The following is a 25977-nucleotide window of genomic DNA, read 5'->3' as shown; positions in this document are numbered from 1 at the left end:
GATCTGATACCAGTGTTGTTTTAATGCAAATTATTAAAGCAATTTTTCATGTACTCACCATGACTTTTGTTCCAGATGGAGGGTTTCACTGTACTCACCTCCTTTTCCGGAGCTTTTTGTTTTCAGTTTTTAAGGAGTACACCTTCTTTGCGAAGAAGACAGTGAGCATAAAGAGAAGCAGGATCATCACTGCCGAGGAACCAACAGCTATACACATCACCTGGAACTCTGTGATGATGAATTCACATCGAATCCCTTTGTGCCAGATGTAGTCCTGAGCATTACATCTGTGGGAAGGACAAATTGCAGTATAAATATGAAAATTAATGTCTGGGCTCCAGCATCTTAGAGACTTGACAAATCGTGCGGCTGATGACAAAATATTAATAAAATTATTATTGATTATAACCCTCCCAAGAATTCATAACAGTAATTTCTGTGTGTATGTGCTCCTCAAGCTCAGGATGGTCGAGTCCAAACAACCAATGGTCCATTGATGAGAATCTTACCTTTCTGTTGTAACTGATTCTGGTTCAAGTAAAGAACAGAAACTTTATTACATCAATGCAACTGCTTACTGAGCACATGGAGGTGACTACTAAGAGGTGCAGGAGTAAACTAGCTCCGAGATCACTCTAACCAAGTCCTTGTGACATCGTGCCTTATTGCATTTATCCAGTATTTACCCATTGAGACCCATATAGAACTGCCCTGATTTTTGTGACCAGTTTGAGTGTGCAGAGTTAGGGGAAAATCCCTGCCCTATGGTCCTGACCTTTAAAAATAGCCAATTACACCTCAGTTTTAGTCCAGAGATATGTGTGCTGGATTGGGAGTTGGGCGAGGTAATCCTGGAAAACCCTAAGAGACTGTCCAATTCCCGAATCAGACTAGATGGAAAGCCTATGAAGGGCCTGCAATACTGAGAACAAAGTTTAAAAGTAAATATTTAAACAGAAAGCATTCCTCCAGCTCGCAAGACCTTAATCCTTTATTATCTATGTCCCATTTATTTTCTATGTTCCATCCTTGATAACCTTGCACTCACTCTTCATAACTCCTTATATCTCTTGTGCCTTCCTATGCCCATCTCTCATGTCCCTCATATCCCATATGGCCCAATCATCCATTTTTTTAATTGTAAAAATATACTTAATTCATAAAAAATCTTTACATACATGCACAGTTACTGATGCATTTGCATATGAATTACAACAAACACTGGAAATTTGGCATTCCCTGCAATTGTAGACAAAACCCAAGCCATTTCTTACTTACGCAGGGCTATATTTGCACACATTTAAGGCACCGAGAGGGTTTGATAACTGAGCGGACCCCACTTAACTTTGGCAGAAAGACCTTAAAGGGTGATCTTTCTCCACTGTGCCTTGGCAGCTGCCCACAAGCTTTAGTGCGTCTGACAGCACAAAGCCCTGGACCTTGCAATGTGCGAGTCTGCAACACTTGGTTGCGGTCAACTCTTTTCACAGGAAGACCAGCAAGTTTTGGGCAGACCAAAGAGTGTCTTTCACCAAGTTGATGGTCCTCAACATGCAGCTTTAGTTTACATCCGGGGCAAGAGCCTATATAGTACAGAGGCCTGCTTCACGGAGCTGCTTGGGATGAACCTAGGCATAAACCATTGCAACTTTCTCCAGAATTCCTTTGAAAAGGCACATTCCAGAAGGAGGTTTGTGACAGTCTCTATACCCCTGCAGCTGCTTCGAAGGCAGCATGTAGTGGCGTACAGAGACCGGGCGTACATGAAGAATCTCACAGGTAGTGCCCTCCTCACGCCAAGCGATGTCTTGGTGCTTATTGGAAAGTTCTGGCGATGAGGCATTCTGCCAAATGACTTTGACAGTCTGCTCAGGGAGCAACCCACAAGGGTCAATCCCTTCTATTCATGCTACATCCTGACCACTGCCTGATGGCCTTGTGGTCAAAAATATTTTCCTTCACAAACTTTTCCTCGCAGGACAGATTAGATGGAATAGTCTAACTACTTGGAGCGTTCCTCATCAACGAGGCCAAGCCTATCCTTCATTACCCGGGTGACAGGTAGAACCTCTGTATGTAGGGACACTTGATGTTTGCATACTGAGGGTCTACACACAGCTTGATGCAGCCATATACAACGGTGGCCACCAGAATGAGGATAATGTTGGGTACGTTCTTCCCCACCTTATCCAGAGCTTTGTACATGGTGTACCTTCATGCTCAGTACATCTTTACCTTCAGATGAAATGGAAGATGGCTCAGGTGACTGCAGTGGTGCAGGCTCAGTGCATAGGGCAGGATAGATCACTGCCCACTCTCTCCTGCCTAGTTTGGGGTGTTGTATAGAGCTTTTTATTGAGTCCATCAGGAAGGATGAGAGCCTGAGAGGGGTGTCTATTCGAGGCAGTGAAGGCCTGCAGGTCAAAGCCTCTCTCTATATGGACAATGGCACTATTTTCTACTTGAATCCGCTGTCTATGCGCAGACACTTGAGCATCAGCGACCAGTTCGAACTGTCCTCAGACACCAAGGGAAATTGAGGCAAAAATAAGACCATGTTCATTGGGAACTGTGCCGACCAATCGTTTATCCTCTTCACCTTCAGGGTAGATTACCTGAAGGTGCTGGGTATATGGTTTGGAGGAGGTAAGATCAAACTTGTGAGGCAGAAGCTAGGCAGATGGGAGCTCTGCTCCCTCTCCATCGCAAGTAAAAACCCAATCACTCATATAGTTTTTTACACCCTCTATGCCAACTCAGCACAAGCTCACCAGGTGGCATGGTGGTTCAGTGGTTAGCACTGCTGCTGCACAGCACCAGGGAACTGGCTTTGATTCCATCCTTGGATGATATTTGTGTAGAATTTGCACATTTTCCCTGAGTCCAAGTGGGTTTCCTCCACGTGTCCTGGTTTCCTCCTGCAGTCCAAAGACGTGCATGCTAGGTGAATTAGCCATGGGAAATGCAGGGCTACAAGGATGGGATGGTTGGGTCTGGGTGGGATGCTCTTTGTAGAGTCAGTGTGGACTTGATGGGCTGAATGGCCTGCTTCCACACTGTAGGGATTGTATCCCCTGCCCAGCACCTTTTGCCCCCTTCCTATTTGCCAACTTTATCAGGAGCAATCACGACAGAAAATAAACTTACCAGTTGATTGTTAATGTGACTCTTGTGAAAAAAGCACATTTTCATACAAAACAAACCTCTAAGACAGTGAAATTTCAAAATATTTGATATGAAAACAAATATTTCATTCAAGTGTTCAATGACGTATGTGAACAAACATTTCACTTGTGGTTAACACTTTACCTCACTTAAGTACTTAAAAACATTTCATCAGGTGAACATTTCCATTCATTAACAGATAGAGCTATCCACCAACAGGCACCCCATTGTGAAATAAATAGTTTGTGGAATCAGTCATGCTGAACAAATCCTATAATAGTTTTATATAACCAGACACTTCCCAATGAGCTCGCATTTTAACTGCACACTTTTAAACAATTTCTTGACAAATTTGCAAGTACCAATGAGTTTATGCATTTTTTTTATACACTGCCATGTCCTTTTTACAATCCCAAAGAATGCATTATCACTCCCAAATGTATCTTACCTGCACCAAAAGCATCCTGAGCCGGATTCGAGAGGGTACCTTACGTTGCCAACGTTGAGAGAAATATAAAACATTTCTTCAACACTTACCCCTCGCATCCGCTCTCTCCCCTTTGCCCCAACACTGGTAAAGGTTAACAGACCATGACAGGATGGGACAGAAATAACAAATCCATGAGTAAACCAATGGATAAGATAGACGTGATATAATGAAAGACTCTATACGTGAATGTACATCAGATTCAAGACAAAACAGATGAGAATTGAAAGTGCAATTGGAAATAAACACATATTTGGATGTCATTACAGAGCTATGGCTGCAGGATGATATGGATCGGGACATGAATAGTGAAGAGTACAAGTTATGTAGAAAGGACAACAAGCTAGAAAAAGGTGGCTCAATATTTATGCACTATTTAGGCACAATCTTCCCTGCAGTTAACTATCACACCTTTTTCCCCACCTTTAGGATCCCTGACTCTCAATTGAAAAGGATACCAGATAACCCCTGCACAAGAAAGATCCATGCCCCAGTGCTCATATCTGTAGAAGTGCCTCAGCTCAGCAAAGGAGTACCCTGGCTATTGAAAAGATTAGCACTGAGAACCGGCCTGCTTTAATCTGGTCTAATCTCCATACTCTGGGTTCCACACTCGAGGGATCATGGAATCCATTCTCAGAGAAGGTTTCTCCAGAAAATGCGCATGCATGAAATATAAACTGGCCCCAAATCTCCCCATTGTGAAAATGAAAGAGTCCAGGTGTAGGGATGGAACTTGTGATACCTCCAGTACTTTTCCCAAAGTGGGGTTCTCTCTGTCCTGGAAGAAATTGGGGCCAACATCTCCCCCCAAGTCTTTTTTTCTCCTCATACTATTACTGTTTTTCTTAAATATATACTTACATTTACCACTACTCCATTTCCCCAAAGTCTTTGACATTACATATCCAAATGATATGGAGGTTTCACTCCTCTCCCCAAATACGCTCTCTTTAGACTTGGAAGACTGGTAGTTTATTGGACTGGAGATGGTGGAGTTGGACAGTCTTTCAGACAATGTGAGTCCTGGTAGTTGTCTCTTGAACTGGAGGACCTTTAATCTCTTGTATTTCCTTTGTGGAGGATGTCAACAATATATGACTCTTGTTCATTGCTGTTACATGATCCCTGCTGCATCAGACAATTTACTTCTTTGCAACATCCTGGATTTTTGCATGTCATTTGTCTCTTCATTGTGGTGTCTTCCATGAATTTGCATGCACCACATCCTCAACATGTGTTAGTGGACTTTGGTTCTCATTCCACTTGTAGATCTGTGTTGAAGCTAGTAGACTTATTACTTCAACTTCTAGAGTATTTTGGGCTTTCTTCTTTCCTCCCAGTGACTGGATGATTAATGAAACCAGCTTGTTCACTTCCTCATTTGTATTACCTTGCTTGATGGGTTACCCTATATTATTGTTGAAGATTCTTCCTTGGGGTGGTCGAACATTTTAGTTCAACTTGTCCCTTCACCCCAGCTCCTAATGGCAGACTTGAATTTGGAATAGATAGTCGTTCATGTGCTGTGTCAAGGTGGCTAAATTCAGTTGCGGATGCCTCCATTGTCTGTTTATCACTATGTGCCTTCTCAAGCAATGTAGATAGTTCAGTTGCTGCCACTTTACTAATGCATCTTCTCAAACTTTGCTGCCACTTGGAATCTGAACTTTCAGTTTTGATAACAGTTGAAATCATTTCAGCAAAACCATTATGGTTACAGCTTTCTATCTCATTTATTATAGGAAACAATTTTTATCTCAACAAAACTAACCTCAGGGGACTCTGCATTTTGTTTTGATGCTGTCATGAGCTTACAGAGTCCAACAAAATCTATTTTTAGCACTTTCTTGGCCTTTTGTATTTTAAGCTCTTCCACATTTGAAAGTAATTGCAAACAATTGCACACCTTTCTACTCAAAGGTGAAAATCCTTGGTTAATAAGTTGTTAATTAAGTTTTCAGCATTTAGTGTTGGAACATTGCTTGTGGCAAGAGTTTAATGTTAAATGTAATGGCCCCTGAGCACTTAATTGAATTTCTATTGGCTGTTTTGTGATCCAAAGCTTGCTAGCTGATAATATTATAACATTAGCATTGAAGCCATCTTCAAATTTCTGAGATAATCACTTACATAACTGGCATGCCAAAATGTTTGATCTGTATCACCAATTACCCCAGGACACTTTGAATTTATCATCTTCTGGAGACTGTTCTTCCTCCTTTACCTCTTTGCGCATGTAATTTTTTTTTAGTTCTTTGCTTTTCTATAACTGTGTCTTTCATCAGCTCATTTTCTGGAAGAGATCTACTTTCTTACAATAAAATATTTTAACTTTTTAAAGCTACACATTGCTCACCTCTTTGAGCTTTCCTTCCTCCATAGCATTGGCAAGAATGTTTAATGCCCGCTGTCTGTTTTACCCACTGCATTTTATTGTCTAGTGTGTCTTTTGTACAGTATAAAATGAATTGATTTCAGATATCTCCTGTGCCAAGTTCTGTCTTCCCCTTTATGGATTGATTTGTTTTATTTTCAGACCTCTGCTTCTTCCATTAACTGAAATTCTTTCTCCAGAGTGAGGTTCTTTACACTATAATAAATCTGACAATGACTCCTCAGTAATGTCTACAAAAATCCAGTGTATTTGAACCTGACTTTAATTCACTATTGTCACATCACTAGTCTTTAGAACATAGAATAGTACAGCACAGTACAGGCCCTTCGGCCCACGATGTTGTGCTGAACTTTTACCCTAAACCTAAGGTCTATCTAACCTCCACCGCTACCTTATACTATCATCCATATGCCTATCTAATAGCCGCTTAAATGCCCCTAATGAGGCCGACTCCACTACCCTCTCCGGCAATGCATTCCACGCCCCGACCACTCTCTGAGTAAAGAACCTATCTCTGACATCTCCCCGATATCTACCTCCTTTCACTTTAAAACTATGTCCCTCGTAAAAGCTAGGAAAAAGTCTCTGGCTGTCTACTCTATCTATACCTCTCTGATCATTTCGTACACCACTATCAAGTCACCTCTCATCCTTCGTCGTTCTAAAGAGAAAAGCCCTAGCTCTCTCAACCTTTCCTCGTAAGACCTTCCCTCCATTCCAGGCAACATCCTGGTAAATCTCCTCTGCACCTTTTCCAACGCTTCCACATCTTTCCTGTAATGAGGCAACCAGAACTGGACACAATACTCCAGATGTGGCCAAACCAGGCTTTTGTATAGCTGGAGCATAACTTCATGGCTCTTGAACTCCCTCCCTCTATTAATGGAAGCTAACACACCATACGCCTTCTTAACAACGCTATCCACCTGGATGGCAGCTTTCAGGGGACTGTGGACATGAACCCCAAGATCCCTCTGCTCCTCCACACTGCCAAGAATCTTTCCATTAACCCTGTATTCTGCTTTCAAATTTGTCCTTCCAAAATGAATCACCTCACACTTTTCAGGGTTAAACTCCATCTGCCACTTCTCAGCCCAGCTCTGCATCCTATCAATGTCCCTTTGTAACCTAGAACAGCCCTCCGCACTGTCCACAACGTGACCCACCTTTGTATTGTCCGTGAACTTGCTAATCCACCCTTCCACTCCTTCATCCAAATCATTTACAAAAATCACAAATAGAAGAGGACCCAGGACAGATCCTTGTGGTACACCACCTTGTGATCACCATGTTGAATACTTTCCGTCCACTACCACCCTTTGTCTTCTAAGGGTCAGCCAATTCTGAATCCAATCTGCCACATTTCCCCCTATCCCATGCTTCCTTACCTTCTGCATGAGCCTACAATGGGGAACCTTATCAAATGCCTTACTTAAATCTATGTATACCACATCCACTGCTCTACCTTCATCCACGTGTTTGGTCACCTCTTCAAAGAATTCAATAAGGTTTGTGAGGCATGATCTACCCCTCACAAATCCATGCTGACTATCATGAATCAAACTGTGCCTTTCCAAGTGATCATAAATCCTGTCTTTCAGGGCCCTTTCCAGTAATTTGCCCACCACTGACGTAAGACTAACTGGCCTGCAATTTCCGGGGTTATCCCTGTTCACTTTTTTGAACAAGGGAATGACGTTTGCCTCTTTCTAATCTTCCGGCACTATACCCGTGAACAGTGAGGGCGAAAAGGTCATCACCAAAGGCCCTGCGATCTCTTCCCTCGCTTCCCGTAGAATCCTTGGATAAATCCCATCAGGCCTGGGGGACTTATCTATCTTCAACTTCCTCAGAATTCTTAGCACATCTTCTTTACTAATATCAATCTCCTCTAGCCTACCTGCCTGTTTCACAATGTCCTCCTCTACAACTAGGTCCCTCTCAGTTGTGAATACTGAAGAAAAGTATTCATTAAGGACCTCTCCTATCTCTTTAGGCTCTGTGCACAAATTCCCTTTACAATCCTTGATCGGCCCTACCCTTTCTCTGGTCATTCTCTTGTTCGGCACGTACGTGTAAAAAGCCTTGGAGTTTTCCTTGATCCTATCTGCCAAGGTTTTCTCATGCCCCCTAAGAGATCTCCTAAGCCCTTTCTTCAGCTTCTTCCTGGCTAACTTGTATCCCTCTAGAGCCTTTTCCATTCCTCTTTTCCTAAACCTTACATAAGCCTCCTTCTTCCTCTTAACCAGTCGTTCGACCTCTCTCAAGAACCATGGCTCCCTCACTCGACCGCATCTTCTCTGCCTGCTAGGGACAAACATATTGAGCACTCGCAGTATGCATTCCTTAAACAATCTCCACATTTCTGTGGTGCACTTTCCTGACAGCATCTGTTCCCAGTTTATGTTACCCAATTCTTGCCTAACAGAATTGTAATTACCCTTCCCCCAATTATAAACTTTACCCTGCCGTATATACCTATCCTTATCCATGACTATCGTGAAAGAAACAGAGTTATGATCGCTACCACCAAAATACTCTCATAGAAATCATCTATGGATTCATCTGGACACTTTGCTCTTTTATTGAATCTTATTCTTTCAAGAATCATATCTGTTTACTTAATTTAAATAATTGTTAAAGGTAAATTTGTCTGATGTTTCAATCATCTCTTGGAAAGCAATAACATCATCTGCCATACATCTAGTTGTGTCGAGAAGTGTATGTACTTGCTCAGCTTTTATATTAATGTTCAGTTTAGAAGCTATTAGAACCTCAAGATTTGTTTAAATAAAAACTGAATGAACTGCGGATGCTGTAAATCAGGAACAAAAACAGAAGTTGCTGGAAAAGCTCAGCAGGTCTGGCAGCATCTGTGGACAAAAGATCAGAGTTAATGTTTTGGGTCCAGTGACCCTTCCTCAGAACTGCTGGTGGCTGGGAAAATGTCAGTTTATGTGCAGAAAATAGGGAGGGGGGGTAGGGAGTAGATGATAGGATAGAGTCTAAAGAGAGAGAAGAACAGTTGGACAGACCAGTGAAGGCATCAGTCAAGGCCTCAGCTTTATTCCTCTGCATCCCCACCTTAACAAATTTCAGGCACGACATGACGCTGAACTCTTCTTCCGCCGTCTTCACCTCCATGCCCATTTCTTTGGACAAGAGTCCTTTCCCTGTCCCACAGACTCCTTTGCCCAGTTCTAACACTCTCCCTCCATCTGGACCCCTCCCTCTGGCCTTTTACCTGCACTTGATCTGTTCATTGAGAACTGTCGACATGACAATGGCCTCCTCAATTTCTCTGTCCCCCCTCCCTTACCAAATCCAACCTATCTCCCTCTGAACTGACTGCATTCCATGCACTCAGATCTAACCCTGACTTTGTTATTAAGCCTGCTGATAAAAGTGGTGCTGTGGTAGTCTGGCGTACTGACCTCTACCTTGCAGAGGCTGAGCACCAGCTCTCAGATACTTCCTCCTACCTTCCCCTGGACCACCATGACACATCAGGCCATTGTATCTACTACAGTAACTGATCTCATTTCATCTCCCCCCCAATCCTGCTTCCAAGCTGATAGTCCCCCAGCCCCGCACAGCTCGCTTCCACCTCCATCCAAAAATCCACAAAACAGCACTGTCCAGGTAGAACGATTGTTTCAGACTGCTCCTGCCCCACAGAACTCATCTCTTCCTACTGTGACTCAGTCTTCTCCCCCCAGTCCAATCCCTGTGCACGTACATCCGTGATTCCTTACGCCATTTTCAAAACTTCCAGTTTACCGGTTCCAGCCACCTCTTCTTGACCATGGATGTGCAATCCCTTTACACGTCCATTCCCCACCAGGAGGGTCTTTGGGCTCTCCACTTATTCCTGGAGCAAAGACCTAAACCATCCCTACCCACCACCAACATCCACCGCTTGGCCAAGCTCATCCTCACTCTCAACAACTTCTCTTTTAACTCCTCTCATTTTCTTCAGGTCAGAGGGGTGGCCATGGGTACCTGCATGGGTCCTAGTTATGTTGATCTCTTCGTGGGGTATGTGGAACATTCCTTGTTCCAGTCCTATTCTGGCCCACAATTCTTTCTCCGATATATCGATGATATCATCGGTGCTGCTTCCCTCTCTCGTCCGGAATTGGAAGAGTTCATCGATTTTGCTTCCAACTTCCACCCTGCCCTCACTTTCACCTGGTCTATCTCTGACTCTTCCCTTCCCTTCCTCGACATTTCTGTTTCCATTTCTGGGGATAGACTGGCCACTAATATCCATTATAAACCCACTGACTCCCACAGCTACCTGGACTATACATCCTCGCACCCTGCTTCCTGTAAAGACTCCATCCCATTCTCTCAGTTCCTCCAACTCCGTTGCATATGTTCAAATGAGGCCAACTTTGACAAGGGAGCCTCCGAAATGTCCACCTTCTTCCTCAACCAAGGATTCCCCAGCACCGTTGTCGACAGGGCCCTTAACCGGGTCCGACCCGTCTCCCGCACTTCCTCCCTCACCCCTTCTCTTCCCTCACGCAACAGTGATAGGGTCCCCCTTGTCCTTACCTACCATCTCACCAGCATCCACATCCAGAAGATCATCAGACGCCATTTCTGCCACCTCCAGCGAGATGTCACAACTAGACACATTTTCACCTCCTCTCCCTTGTCCGCCTTCCGCAGGGATCATTCCCTCCGGAACACCCTGGTCCACTCTTCCTTCATTCCCAATACCTCCCCACAGCCCTAAGGCATCTTCCCCTGTAACTGGCAAAGGTGCAAAACCTGCCCATTTACCTCCTCCTTCCCTGGTATCCAAGGGCCCAAACATACATTCCAGGTGAAGCAACACTTCACCTGCACTTCCCAGAATCTAGTCTACTGCATTTGCTGCTCACAATGTGGTCTCCTCTACATTGGAGAAACAAAGCATAGACTAAGTGACAGCTTCGCAGAGTGTCTATGTGCTGCTCACAAAAAAGACCCTGAGCTGCCAGTTGCCTGCCACTTTAACACACCACCCTGTTCCCTGGCCAACATCTCAGTCTCAGGCTTGCTGCAGTGTTCCAGCAAAGCTCAATACAAGCTGGAAGAACAACACCTCATTTTCTGCTTGGGGACCCTACAGCCCTCCGGACTCAATATCCAGTTCAATAATTTTAGGGCCTAAACCCTCCCATGTCCCAGCCCCCCCACCCCACACACCAGGCCTTGTTACCACATAGCCTGCCATTACACACCCCCTGTTGTTAGTCACTAACAGTCCCCATTAACAACTATTCACCCTCCCAGCCTGATCGTTAGCAACTCCTTTGTCTGTCCAACTGTCTTTCTCTCTCTTTGGGCTCTATCCTATCGTTTACTTCCTACACCACCCCCCTCCCTATTTTCTGCATATAAACTGACGTTTTCCCAGCCACCAGCAGTTCTGAGGAAGAGTCACCGGACCCAAGACTTTAACTCTGATTTTTTTGTCTGCAGATGCTGCCAGATCTGCTGAGTTTTTCAGGCAACTTCTGTTTTTGCTCAAAAATTGTTTCTTTGTCCATAGTTGCTCTACGGTGTTGTGTATGTCACAACTCAGAAGTTGGGCTACAACTTTCCAACTCAGAAGCAAGAGTACAACGATGAAATAGACTGTATGGCGGGCTAAATTGATGGAAGATTCTCTCCTGCCTGAAACAGGCACCTTTGAAGAATCAGGTGAATAGTGTAGAGCTGGAACCATGCATGTACCCAAAGATGCAGAAGTGGCAGCTCTGCTTCTCTGAACAAACTATCAATGAAACATTTTGTAGAGGACTGTGTTTCCAAGCATGTGATGCACTGTCTTACAGACAAGATGATTAAAGTTTCAGCAAGGTAGAACATAAGTAATGAGCCAAAAATAAACTGTAGATGCTGGAATCCCAGGTAGACAAACAAAAGGCTGGAAGAACACAGCAAGCCAGGCAGCATCTGGTGAAAAGGAGCAGTCAATGTTTCGGGTATTACCCTTCTTCAGGATACAAGTAATGCTGTCTGGCTAAATCTCAAACTGCAGAAACTAGTCTCAGTAAGATTAGTACAAAAGTAAACCCAGTTTTGATAAAGGTTAACAACCTGAAACATTAACTCTGTGTCATTTCCAGTAAATGTATCATATTCGTAAACTCAAGATACTGATTTAGATCAATTTGACTTTTAACACTGGACAATATGCTGCTACAAATGTTGCTGAGGGCCAGGTGACTACTGTTTGTGAGCTCTGCACAAAAATAATTTAACTCATGGAAATTTCTCAAATTAGAAATGAGTGATAGTAAATTGCTTGCAAATTTATTAATTTGCTCATTTGTGACTTGAGGCAGAGTTTTGCGAAGGCCAATAGAAGTACAAACCAGGTGGTTCATTGATCAAAATTGACGTGAGATAATATCACATTATTCCAAGAACTAAGCAGAGACAAGTCCATTTTGAAACTAACAAGAAGACCATTTCTCCAGCAAGAACAACAAAAACCTACCTGAACAACCAGTTAACTCAGCCAGTGAGAGACAAAGAGACTGGTCTTCACCTATAAATATTTATCTCCACAGAAACTTGGCCACAGTTTTGTCTGGAAATGCAAGTACATTCACCCAAAGAATCTGGAGATAAAACCCATCCAAGCCTGCAACAAAAGTATCTTAAAGGACTGAAATACAAACATTGACTTACTTCTAATACTTTTGCCAATATCCTAAATGCATGCTTGATCTCTAGACGCCATCTTTTCTTGTAATTACGTGTTTCTGTGCGCCTGAGGAAGCGAGCGCATTTCATTGTATTTATATTTTGGCATTCTATGTAAGTAAACATGATCTTTTCTTCCACATTAAATATACTTAAAAGCCTATTTCATCCTTATTATTGCAAATTACAACACTTAGCAGGTTTAAAACACTCCCATCAAAAGATATACCTTTCCAGCCAGCCAAGAGAGGTGAGAAAGGAAATCATACTATCTCTTCTCACTGTCCATATTATTTCTCTCCACAGATGCAACCTGACCTGCTGAGCTTTTCCATCATCATTTTTTTAATTGCAGGAATGTGGTTCTGTTGCAATTCTACCTCAAGTCAAATTACCAAGTAAAAATTTGTTATTTTTCAGAACAGATACTGAATGCTGGACAAGCTTCCTGCCATGGGAATGCACGTGTTTTCTTTTTCCTCCAAGGGTCAGTATTATGGCGTCTGAGCTGTTCCCCTGCTCCCAGCAGCTGGGACACTGGAGCACCGTGGCTGCCAGGTGATGCGTTACTGACTGAAATTTTAGCATCATCCACCATCCAGCACTTGACGGGGAGAGGGTAAAATGTAACGTCACCATAATCCCACTCTCTCATTAGAGGAAGGTGGTCACCGCTCCTCAGCGGAGGGGCAATGTTAAGAATGTGGGGCCCTTCAAGGTAACCTCAGCAGGTATGGGAATTGAACTTTGGCTGTTTGGTATGACATTGCACTGCAAACCGGCCAACTCAGCTAACCAGGAAGAGGTAGGCAGCTATCTGGGATAGCTGGAGGTCCTGTCTCCATTGCCTAGACACTTTTAGTTTTACCAGTAGTGGGAGTGGCCGTGCCTTATACCCCTAGACCCCGCCAACCTGCCTGAGGAGGTGGCCATCCTGTTCTGATTTGTTCTGCTCCACAAAGGGCTCTTGCAGCATTAAAGGCTGCCCACAGCTGAAGACATTCACTTCCTGAGCTCTCAATTGCTCTTCCCTCCACCTTGGTGAGGCCAGCCAGACTGGCTGCAGCAAATCAGCTCACAGATTTATTTCAAGCCTTTCACGATGCCTCTGGTTCTAAGGCCTACATAGTCCCAGCAATGGCCATTGCTTTAGTGGAACTGAAGAACTCCCAGCACTTTGATTGGCAGACGGTTCTTGGAGGCAGAATGCCCTGCCTCAAAGGGGAGGAAGTCATGATCTCAGGCAATTAGTTGCCTACACTCATTTTGTGTCTTCCTGAATGGGAACAGGTGGGTTCACCACCACCATCTACCTTCAGCCCCACCCACTTGGACTTTCCAGCTGGAGAGTGCCTATGAAATCTGAGGCTATATGTGTATACAATGACATCTAAGCACTGGCAAACTTCTTGGCTTTACACAATATTTCTATAAAAATAGAAAACCAAGAGTGCAGAAGGAGGTTACTCAGCCCATTAAGTCTGCATCAACCCCCTGAAGAGCATCTCATTCAGACCTATCCCCATAACCTTGCATCTACTGTGGCCAATCCAGCTATCCTACACACCTTTGGACTGTGGGAGGAAACCATAGCACCCAGAAGAAATACACACAGCCCGAGGAAGAACATGCAAACTCTACACAGACAGTTACTTGGGATCAAACCCAGGTCCCTGGTGCTGTGAGACAGCAGTGCTAACCACTGTGACACTGTGTCACCCACTTGAATGACTTGAATGACAGAATGTCAGATAATCAGGTCAAATGGAAGAGTGCTTACTTAGCATGCAAGGCGTAGTGGGACTGATGCCCACATTCTCCGTGCAAGCCAGGGACCCAGGTTCAATTCCAGCCTCAGGCAACAGTCTGTGTGGAGGTTGCACATTCTCCCTGTGTCTGTGTCGGTTTCCTCTTACAGTCCAAAAGATATGCAGGTTCGGCAGATTGGCGATGGGAAATGCAGTGATAGGTTAGTAGGCTGGGTGTGGGTCTTTGGAGGGTCAGTGTGGACTCAATGGACTCATTTCCACACTGTAGGGATTCTAAGTTCTAATGCAAAGCAAGTTATTTAGAGCTGTGCAGAAACTGAGGTGTCCAGGTATAACAATCATGAAAAAAACCATTGCACAACTACAGAAACAGTTACTATAGTGAATGGACTATTGATCTGCTTCTCAAAAGGCATGTGAAAGGGTGGGAGTTGTGTTCAGCTGTACACAGCTCTGGTTTGAACACATTTGCAACACTGCATTCAAATATACCTCAAGAAAGAAACATTAACCTTGAAAAGGGTGCAGCACAAACTCACCCCAATAATATTGAGTCTGAAAGGATTAAGTTGTGGGCACAGCCTGCATAAATTAGTCTTGTATTCCCTTTTGTGTTCCCTTGAAGATAGAAAATCAAAGGCATGTTGAATGAGGTGTGAGATCAATAGGGTTTAGTTAGGTAAGGGTTGCAGGGCTGAATGGTCTTCCCCGATCCCTATGATTCCAACTGAGAAAATGGGGCATTGTAGTCAATTCCCCATCTCATCCACAGAGAGTAGACCTCAGACTGTAGAGCAGAGGGAAAGTTGTCTGGTGCTTCTAAATTTGATTAGTTTCAAGTGACATGACTTAAAAAAGTGTATGTGTTGGCATCAGATGACAAGTTATTGTGATAAAACCCACAGCCAAACAACCCTCTGGGTTGTGCTACCTGAGCTGTGGTATGGGAAATGGGCAGTAAGATCTCTTGGTGTCTGTGGAAATATACAGTATTTGGTACAGTTCCACTGTAATCACACCTGCCATCAGTCACTGCATGAACTTGTAGCATTAACTAAGTCAGTTAAATGCAATTGATTCCATCAGGATTCAGATCAATAGAGAGTGATGGGCTGACACTATAATACTTTTAAAATCAAGTCAGTGCCACTCATGCCAAGTCATGTCAACAATAGTTCCCATCAGGATTGTGCATTGACCCATCAGATTTGACTAAAATAGAAAGTAATTGTTTCCTTTCAACATCTGGTCAGACAATCCATTTAGTTAAATAAAAGCATTCTGCACTATCAGAATTTTAGCAGCAAGATGAGGTAAAAGGCTCTTTATGTTTATTCAGGCGCTGTTAAGGTGCAACATTACTGAAAGCAAACATCACATTGCTGTTTATCTAATATAGATGTGTGAAAATTGGCTGATGTGTTTCATCTGACTATCCTTCAAAAGTACTTAATTAACTATGAAGTTTATTTGGGACATCCTGAGAAAGAGGCTTTAAATATAGATGTTCATAACGGCTCTTGCAACACAGTGGTACTGTCCCTAGCAGTGGGCCAGAAAGTCCTGGCTCAAGTTCTGTCTGTCGCAGACATGACACAATGTTGGTTAGAAGTATCTGTATGTTTTTTGTCATGTTACCTATCAAATGACCCCTAGTCAACTTGCAGTAATGCAAGATTACCATCTGCTATATTGTTTATTTTCATAGATCATCCAGGATCTGTAGGCCTCTGTAGATCTGAGACAAATTCCCTTTTAAGGTAGATGTGTGTATTTTGTATTTCTGTATTCTTCTTCTCATTCTAACTCTTGTTGGGATTTAGTTTGACAGGATCTAACAGCCCAGGTGATTGTTCTTGAGATGTGGCCTCAGACTTACCAGTCCAGTAATAATAGCATCTGGGACTGTAACATCACCTGGGATCATAACAACATCTTGTCTTGGAAACATAACTATTCCTTCATTGTTGATATGAAATTGTGAACCTCCCTTCCTAATGGCATTGCGGGAGTACCTTCACCAGTAGTTTATCACGACCTTCTGAACTAGTGATAGCTAATAAATGTTGGTCTAGCCAATGATCTCATGTCCCATTATCAAATGTAAAAAAGTTCATTGCGCTATTATGAAGATAAGCAGTGGAATTCTGTCTGATGTCCTGGCAAATATCTATCTCTCAACCACCATCACTAAGTCAGATTATTTGGTTAGTGCTGGGTTAAATTAGTTTCCACATTTACTACATTGCCATCATTAGTACACTTTAAAAATGACTTAATTTTGCTAAAAAAAAAATGTTTGGGAACACCTGAATTTGCAAAACATTCAAGACAAATGTAAGTTTTTTTTACTTGCTCATGGGATGTAGGCATTACTGGCTGGGCCAGTATTTATTATCCACCCCTAATCGCTCTGGAGAAAATGGTGGAGTTGCCTTCTTGGCTTGTCGGAGTTTAAGAAGTATAGATACATCCACAGTGGTGTTAGGGAGGGAGTTTGGGATTTTGACTGAAAAGTCCTTCTCTTTATATATGTCATCAGTATCAATAAGACCTTTGAGTTCAGTATGTTTGAAGCTTTATTCCTGATTAATATGTAGAATAATGTTTAGTGGGATTTTATTCATTCAAATAAGTAATTCAGTCAAACCTGCATTTGGGGTTTTCTTTGTCCATCTAGTTTTTGAATGATGTACAACCCCAGAGACGGTTTGCATTAAATTCCCTTTTAATCTGTCAGGATGGCTTTTTACCAATAATTATTTGACTGTGAAGGTTTGCATCATGATCCATCAACTTTCCAAGTCTTTCTATTTATTGGTGTCTGACCTAATGATTTCCTACTGTTGTTCTTTCATTCTATTTTCATTCATTGTGACCCATTCAATGTGAATAGGTTTGGAAAATGCTAAGATGCTATGTCCTGATTTTATTTAAACTGTATTTGCTCTGCTTCCTAAATTTCCTCTAATTTTTTCTAACGTGTGCCAAATATTACTGGGGTCATGTTCTCATGGTTTCATTATTTTATCTGGTCCTTGAACAAATTGAAATTGGATCTCAATGGGAACACAAGCAAAGCACTTCTGAGGGCACATGGAGACGAATTCCGTTTGGAGGGTAGAAAACTGGGAACAAATCCTTGTGAACCTTTGAGGAAGTGAATTTTTAGAGCTTTTTATAAAACACTTCCCTGGTGGATAACCACCACTGGTCTCTTACTCAAGGGTCAGATTAAAAAACTGATTGAGTCCTGTTTATCAGAACTCTGTGTATTTATAAAGGATTCTGCTGGGCTTGGGATAGTTGTTCTTGTCAAACTTTAAATTACACCTGTCAGATCAGGGAGGAAAAGGAATGCTTTAGCCACCTCCCCCCATTTTAACAGCCCCACCAATGCTGCCTTGTTTCTGCCAGTTTATATGAGTTAAAATCAATTTACCTTAAAGTTTTGAACCTAAGACAGGACCTTCCAAATCTGCTACCATGACCTTCTATAAGATCAAGGTCAGCAGGTACATGGGAACACCACCACATCATCCTCATCATCCTGACTTGGAAATATATCACCATTTATTCAGTGCCACTGGGTCAAAATCCTGACATTCTTTCTCTAACAGAGTTGTAGATCAATGCAGTGCATGGACTACAGAGGTTCAAGAAGACGCCTCACCACCAACTTCTCAACGGCAACTAGGAATGGACAATAAATGCTGACTCAACCTGTAACACTCATATTTCAAGGATGAATAAAAAAAATCAAGACCACAAAGTCCAATGCACTTAAAATTCATTTTAAGCTTGTTATAAGTTATGGTTCAGTGGTATATGCAAATCAGCAATTAAAGCAGGGAGTTTTGCACAAGTAGACATAAAGTACGCTATAAACATAATTTGAAAGTGGGGAATTTGTTGACTATGTAACTCCCTGGTAATCAGTGTGTGTAGTCAATCTTAAATTTAATTTAATTTTCTTAATTTGAAACTTTTAAAATTGTTAATTAACCATTATTAACTATCTTACATAGTTAACTATCTGAAATTGGTACTAATTACTATAAGCAGAAAGCTGTGTGAGCACTTGTAACTTGAGTATAACTCAAAAAGACTTATGAAAGTATGTCACATTTGCTGACTCAAAAGCAATTACGTCAGTGCAAAGGCAGGGGGAGGGAGGTGTCTGTCTTCCTGTGCTGATTAACTGTTTAAACAGTTTATTAAATGATTAGTTATCTTTGATGGGATTACTGAATAGAATTTTTTTTACAACAGATGAGGGGATTTATATTCTTTGAACTGTTTCACATATAGGCAGGGCTTTTCCCTGTCAAATGTATATGAGTGAAACCACTGTTCGAAGTTTTTTCCTGTCTCCACATAGATTTCTAGGATTGCCCATTGCAGATAAAGGATGAATGTCTATGGAGGGGGTAATAGGGGTATGAGATGGCATGCAGGTGGTATGGAGGGGTTATCAGGTGGCATGAAGGTCTGAGTGGAATGGGTGAGAGGGTGTGATGATGAGATCTAGTAAGCCACAAGCTTTTAAAACAACTTGGAACTGAGGTGGGCCTCCTACCCAGACAGGCTTGGCACTAGCCCATCCCCATGTTACGCATAATCTGCTTCTGAGGACTAATTCTATTCTGTTCTGCCTTTTTGGAGAAAAAGTTGTAATGGGACCCTTTAAACTGAGGCAGGTTGAGCAAGTTAGAAAATTTCCTGACTCAAGCTACCCAGTGAAAGTTCAGTCTGTGATGTTTGAAAGGGAGAAATGCACAGTAGTTACCAAAATTCTGAATTTAGTTCATGCCAACTTCACTGACAGATAAGTATAATGAAAAGCAGACTGTTCAAAGTAAACTTAGAATTTCTTATAATGAATAAATCAATAGAAAATCAGTGGAATGCTGAAGTTAAAATATTTCAAAGTAATGCAGAACCAATTTATACCTAAAAGGAGCAAGCGTTGTACTTGCCAAATAACACAGATTTGAAAGACTATATATGTAATAAACAAGACATGATGCTTAAATGAAAAATTTTAACACAGAAAAATGCAAAATAATGTATAGTGGAAGTGTTGCAAAGGTTGACAAAATGATAAAAGTAAAAGATATGAAAAGGTAGTATCAAAAGAAGTGTTATAAAATCAACACAAAAAGTCTTTCAATAGATTTGGAACGAGAAAGTGATCAGGAATAATGTGGATCCATTGAAAACTGATAATAGCGGTATTGTGAATGAAATAAAGAAGACAGCTATATTGATTAGGAAAAGGATGGCATGTCCAAAATCCCAAATAAACTGATACTGAATTGGGACAGAAACTCAACAACATTAACATGAAAATTTAACAGAAGAAAATAATGGCATTAAAAAGTGACAAATTCCCAGGATTTTTAGGAACTAGGTGCGAACAGTACTCACATGCCCTTTTGATAATTTTCCAAAGGTTTCTTGATTTGGGACCTTTTCCTTTCAATTGGAAAATTGTGCATGTCAATCCATTATTTAAGAAACGAGTGAGAAGGTGTTGTTAATCCAACATCTGATGTCAGTAAATTATGAGAGTCCATAATTAAGATTACAGTAATTGAATATTTTGAAAATGATCAGCTGATCAGAGATATCCAGCATGGATTTGATTGAATTTTTAGAAGAGGTGATTGAAGTAATGGACAGGTGACTGTCTTTAAATGGTACTTACATAGAGTCATGGCAGGGTGTGGTGTTGTTGGATTTTATGGAGGCTGCAAGAATGGGAAATGTGGTGTTCGAGTTGATTAGATAGGCGGGTGTGGATGTTTCATTTCCCAGCAGTGGATTGAAAAGCATTGATTAAATCAGTAATATATTTGTGGCATGTTGAGCCTCATACCATCCCAAGGCAGCTTCCTACCTGTAGTACACTGACATGCCATTTATACTCAAATAATCATGTCCTACCTTCAAGATAGAGCCTGCAATGAACAAGCATATCATGTTACTCATTTCATATTCCTTTACTGGTGGTTTGCACCAGTTGGTATTATGAGGTTATGCCTGAGATCAGCTGTTTTCCTTGTTGAATCTCTGGTACAAAGGAGGGGACCGAGAGAATGGCAGCTTGGATGGAGGCTCAGAGTCAACAAGATGAGTCAATGGTGGGAGAGGATTGCGGAGAGAGAAAGATGAAAGATTGGATGAGGGAAGGACATGGCATTCTGGATGTAGTGGGGTTGCAGTGAACAGTCAGTCAAGGTAAGAAAATAAAGGGCCTAAAGACAGTTTCAGCATTGCATATATATGGATTTATCCCATGGTTTTAGCTCACAGAATCCTCACAAGACTTTGCGTTCACTTCCACCATTTCAATTTTCCTCACTGACCGTGATCTCAGACAATGTCCTTTACAATCAAGATGGCGGTGAAGTAGTAGGGCTGAGCCTGGGGCTCGTCTGCAGCCATCTGCTTCCTTTACTTTTTCTCTTTTCTACTTTTCACTTTTGTTCTTTTTCTTTTTTCTCTTTTTTTTTCTTTAAGGCCTGGAGAGTGGCAGGTTTAGGAGGAGGCCAGCAGCAGCTGCTGTACCTATGCCAGGACGATCCGGACATGGCTCCACCCCAGCCTGGTGTCTCCTGGTGAGCATAGAGCAGATCCCAGGCTGACTGCCTGGGCCAGACTCGCAGGCTGGGCTGAGACTCTAGGTCTGCAGCTAGGCCTGGCTACCTGAAGGAGCAGAAGCACTGGCGAAAGGGACAGACAGCAGAATGGCAGCAGCGTCTGGAGGAGCATCGGATGGGGAAGAGGAAATATGGAACCCACACATCCCCAAGCCCATGGCTCCAGCTCGAACACAGTGGCTGCAGAGTGACAGTGGTGAAGGCCTGTAACAGAGATCCCAGAGCCCATTACAGAAACCCAGAGCCTGTAACAGAGATCCCAGAGCCCATTACAGAAACCCAGAGCCTGTAACAGAGATCCCAGAGCCCATTACAGAAACCCAGAGCCTGTAACAGAGACCCCAGACCCTGTAACAGAGACCCCAGAGCCTGTAACAGAGATCCCAGAGCGTGTTACAGAGATCCCAGAGCATGTTACAGAGACCCCAGAGCGTGTTACAGAGACCCCAGAGCGTGTTACAGAGACCCCAGAGCATGTTACAGAGACCCCAGAGTGTGTTACAGAGATCCCAGAGCCTGTTACAGAGACCCCAGGGCCTGTTACAGAGATCCCAGAGCGTGTTACAGAGACCCCAGAGCCTGTTACAGAGATCCCAGATCGTGTTACAGAGATCCCAGAGCCTGTTACAGAGATCCCACAGCCTGTTACAGAGGCCGCAGAGCCTGTTAGAGACCTCAGAGCCTGTTAGAGATCCCAGAGTCCGTTACAGAGACTCCAGAGCCTGTTACAGAGACCACAGAGCCTGTTAGAGATCCCAGAGCCCGTTACAGAGATCCCAGAGACTGTAACAGAGACCCCAGAGCCTGTTAGAGATACCAGAGCCCATTACAGAGATCCCAGAGACTATAACAGAGACCCCAGAGCCTGTTAGAGATCCCAGAGCCCGTTACAGAGATCCCAGAGACTGTAACAGAGACCCCAGAGCCCATTACAATGACTCCAGAGACTGTCCTAGAGACTCTGGCCGATGTCAAGCAGTGACTGGAGGAGCAGTGGAGGAGAAACAGGAAGAAGGGAGAAAGATGAACTCCAGTGTAGTAAAGAGATAACAAGGTGTAGAGCTGGATGAACACAGCAGGCCAAGCAGCATCAGAGGAGCAGGAAGGCTGACCTTTCGGGCCTAGACCCTTCTTCAGAAAAATCTTGCATCATATTCAGTGTTTCAAGATGGCTCCAGAGTGTAGCGACACATTGTGTATATCTCATGAGAAAAGACTTTTCACTGTATTTTTATACACATGTGATGATAAATCTAAATTCAATCTTATCTAAATCTAAATATATTGAAGAGAGCCCCAATGAGTCTGTGAATGGTAAGTACAACACTGGACACTTAACATCAACATTCAATAGAGAGTCAATTTAAAAAAAAAACATCCTGCCTAACATGAAATATTTACTAGTGAAACCTAACAAGCCACTTAGTTTAAAGGCACTTAGGGATGTGCCTTGTGACACTCACATCCCATGAAAGAGTAATTGCAAAAGAATTTGACAGGAAAGTTTTGGCCATGACAAACTTTCTGTTTGACCAGGAGACTCATTTATAGACCACCCTTACCAGCTACAATGTTACCAGGTTTCACTGCTGGAAAACCATCCTTACCATGTGATCACACATGTCATTTATGCAAGCTGTTAGCACTTTAAATTTTAAACAGGATCACTGGGAGTCAGCAAAAAAAAAATGAGCATGCAAGTAGCACTCAATTTCTGTTCCACCATCATGTCATGCCACCATCAAAATTCCACCCGCGCAGACATTTACAGCACAGAAACACAGAAGGAGCCCATTCAAGTCATTGAATCAATGCTAGTTGTCCATGGAATAACCCAGTGAGATTCAATCCATTGCCGTATCCCCAGAGCACTGCAAGTTGATTTCCTTCGAGCACCCATCCAATTTCATTTTGTAATCATTGACTGTCTCTGCCTCCAGCATTTTATAAAAATTCATCATCACAAAGATGGCAGCAGCAGAGCACAACCGCTGCATTCAAGCTCCTGGTCTGGGGCTTGCCCACCTCCAACTGCTTTCTTTGTTTCTTTTTATTCTCCTTGGCATTTTATTTTCTCTTTTCTTTTTAAGATCTAATAAGGCGGCAGCAGCAGCAGAGAGCAAGTCAGCAATTCACGATGGCAGCACCAGCATGGTAGGCCCATACATTCCAGGCTGGCTAAACTCTTTTTTCTTCACTCGTTTTCTCATCTTTTTCCATGTACCTTCTGGAGTTCTGGAGTGACAGACAGCAGTGGCAATACCATCACGGGAAGAATGGCAGTTAACTGGAGTTTCGGTGTGTGGGGATCGGCTGTGGGCCTGGAGCAGTGTCGGTTGGAGATCCGGTGTGTGGGGATCGGCTGTGGGTCTGGAGCAGTGTCGGATGGAGATCCGGTGTGTGGTTATCGGCTGTGGGCCTGGAGCAGTGTCGGATGGAGATCCGGTGTGTGGGGACCGGCTGTGGGCCTGGAGCAGTGTCGGATGGAGATCCGGTGTGTGGGGATCGGCTGTGGGCCTGGAGCAGTGTCAGATGGAGATCCGGTGTGTGGGGATCAGGTGTGGGTCTGGAGCAGTGTCGGATGGAGATCCAGTATGTGGGGATCAGCTGTGGGCCTGGAGCAGTGTCAGATGGAGATCCGGTATGTGGGGATCGGCTGTGGGCCTGGAGCAGTGTCAGATGGAGATCCGGTGTGTGGGGATCGGCTGTGGGCCTGAGCCCAATGTGGTTAGAATGAGTCTAAAGTGTCAGTGACGGTGGTTCTCCAGGATCTGTGGCATCAAAAGGCGGAAGTGTGAGAATCAGAATAATGAACAGGGACTTTCAGTGGCAGGATGTGACAAATAGTGTCATAGGAACATAAGAGAAAGGAACAGAAGTAGACCATAAATCCCCTTGAGCTCATTCTACCATTCAATAAGATCATGGATGATTTGTGGCTTAACCCCTTTGGCCCATATCCCTTAATACCTTTGCTTAATAAAAAAAACCCATCTCAGATTTAAAATTAACAACTGACCAAGGATCTATTGTCGTTTGTAGAAGAGAGTGCCAAATGCGTGTAAAAATGCTTCCTAACATCTCTCCTTAATCATCTGGCCCTAATTCTCAGAGTATGCCCCCAGCTCTAGAATCCCTAACTGGTGAATATGGTTTATCTACCCTGTCTTTTCCTGTTAATATTTTGATGACTTCGATTAGATCAACCCTTAGCCTTCTAAATCCTAGAGAAAACAGGCCTAATTTGTATAATCTCTCCTTATAACAACCCCTGAAGCCCAGGTGTCATTCTTGTAAATCTACTTTGTACTCCCTCCAAGGCCAATATATCCTAAGGTGTGGTGCCCAGATCCACTCATAGTAGTCTAATGAATGTAACCAGGGTTTTGTGTAACTGCAGCATTATTTCTGCTGCCTTATACTCCAGTCTTCTAGATATAAAGGTCAGCATTTCATTAACTTGCTTGATTATTTACTGAACCTGTTCGTGGCATTTAAAAGATTTACGTACCTGAGCCCTCAAGTCTCTTTAGACATCCACTGCATTTAACTTCATCCCACCTGAAAAAAAAGTACCCTGATCATCTACACTGTTTAAAATGCTGCATGACATTGTGTCATCAGCAAACTTGGATATATGACTTTCTATGCCATTATCCAAATCGTGAATAAATTACGTGTATAACAAAGTCCCAAATACAGATCCTTGTGGAGCACCACTGGACACATTCTGGCAATTTGAGTACCTGCCCATTCTCCTTACATTCTGTGAGTTACAAATACCTACAACCATCAGGAGATAAACATTTTCCTCAAAACTCTCTAAATCTCCTGCACCTTACTATGCCCCTGTTTCTTCACCCATCCACTAACGGAAAAAGTTTCTCCCTGTCTACATTATCTATGTCCCTCAGAACTTTAGATATCTCAATCTTATCCCCGCTCAGTCTTCTCTGTCCTAAGGAAAAAAACTCCATCCTATTTAGTTGCTCTTCATAGCTGAATTGCTTCAGCCCAGGCAGCTTCCTCATGAATCTCTTCTTCTTCCTCTCTAGTGCAATCGCATCCTTCCTTTGGTGTGCTGAGAAGAACTGCACACAATTACAAAAAGGTCAAATCACTATATTACCAGATGGTTGCTCTCTCATTAGAGAGAGAGAAAACTTGTGATGAGTTTAACCTGAGGGTCTCCATGCCTCAGTGAGGGGTAAGGCCTTCATGGGGATCTCAGCTGGTATGGAAATCGAACCTACACTGTCGCTATCATTCTGCACCACGAACCAGCCTCCCACCCAACAGAGCTAACCTGCCACAACTTCACCTGACACTCCAGCTGTGGCCTAACTAATATTAAATACAGCTCCATTGTAACATCCTCACCCTTATATTCAATGCTTGACTAGTAAAGGCAAACAAGTGAGAAGATTAATGTAAATGGTAGAGTGCTCACTTAGCACGTGAGAGGTCATGGGATTGAAGACCACAATTCACCACTTCGCAAGGAGAATTGGGCATATGAGTGTGTGGCTCAAGAGTTGATGCAGGAGGAAGGGTTTTAGATTCCAGGATCACTGGAACTATCTGTGGGGAAGGGGGAGTGAGTGTGCACCTGAACCAGAATAGGACCAAAGTGATTATGGATGGGGGAGATAGTAGGAACTGCAGATGCTGGAGACTCTGAGATAACAAGGTGTAGAGCTGGATGAACACAGCAGGCCAAGCAGCATCAGAGGAGCAGGAAGGCTGACGTTTCGGGCCTAGACCCTTCTTCAGAAAAGGGTCTAG

At 43.0% G+C, this 25977-nt stretch overlaps 1 protein-coding gene across 1 annotated transcript in view; it reads right to left on the bottom strand.

Moving 5' to 3' along the window:
• The window catches only part of LOC109938966 (chondroitin sulfate proteoglycan 5), a 99562-nt gene that overhangs the window by 44263 nt on the left and 29322 nt on the right, over positions 1 to 25977 (bottom strand). The window contains exon 3 of the mRNA XM_048596157.1: positions 99 to 287. Within this exon, the coding sequence (XP_048452114.1) occupies positions 99 to 287 (189 nt within the window). The remainder of the gene's footprint in view (positions 1 to 98; positions 288 to 25977) is intronic.

Source organism: Rhincodon typus, chromosome 4 (genome assembly GCF_021869965.1).
Source record: "Rhincodon typus isolate 14 chromosome 4, sRhiTyp1.1, whole genome shotgun sequence".
Lineage (NCBI taxonomy): Eukaryota > Metazoa > Chordata > Chondrichthyes > Orectolobiformes > Rhincodontidae > Rhincodon > Rhincodon typus.
The sequence above is the reverse complement of the archived record's forward strand: the minus strand, read 5'-3'. Positions and strand labels throughout refer to the sequence as shown.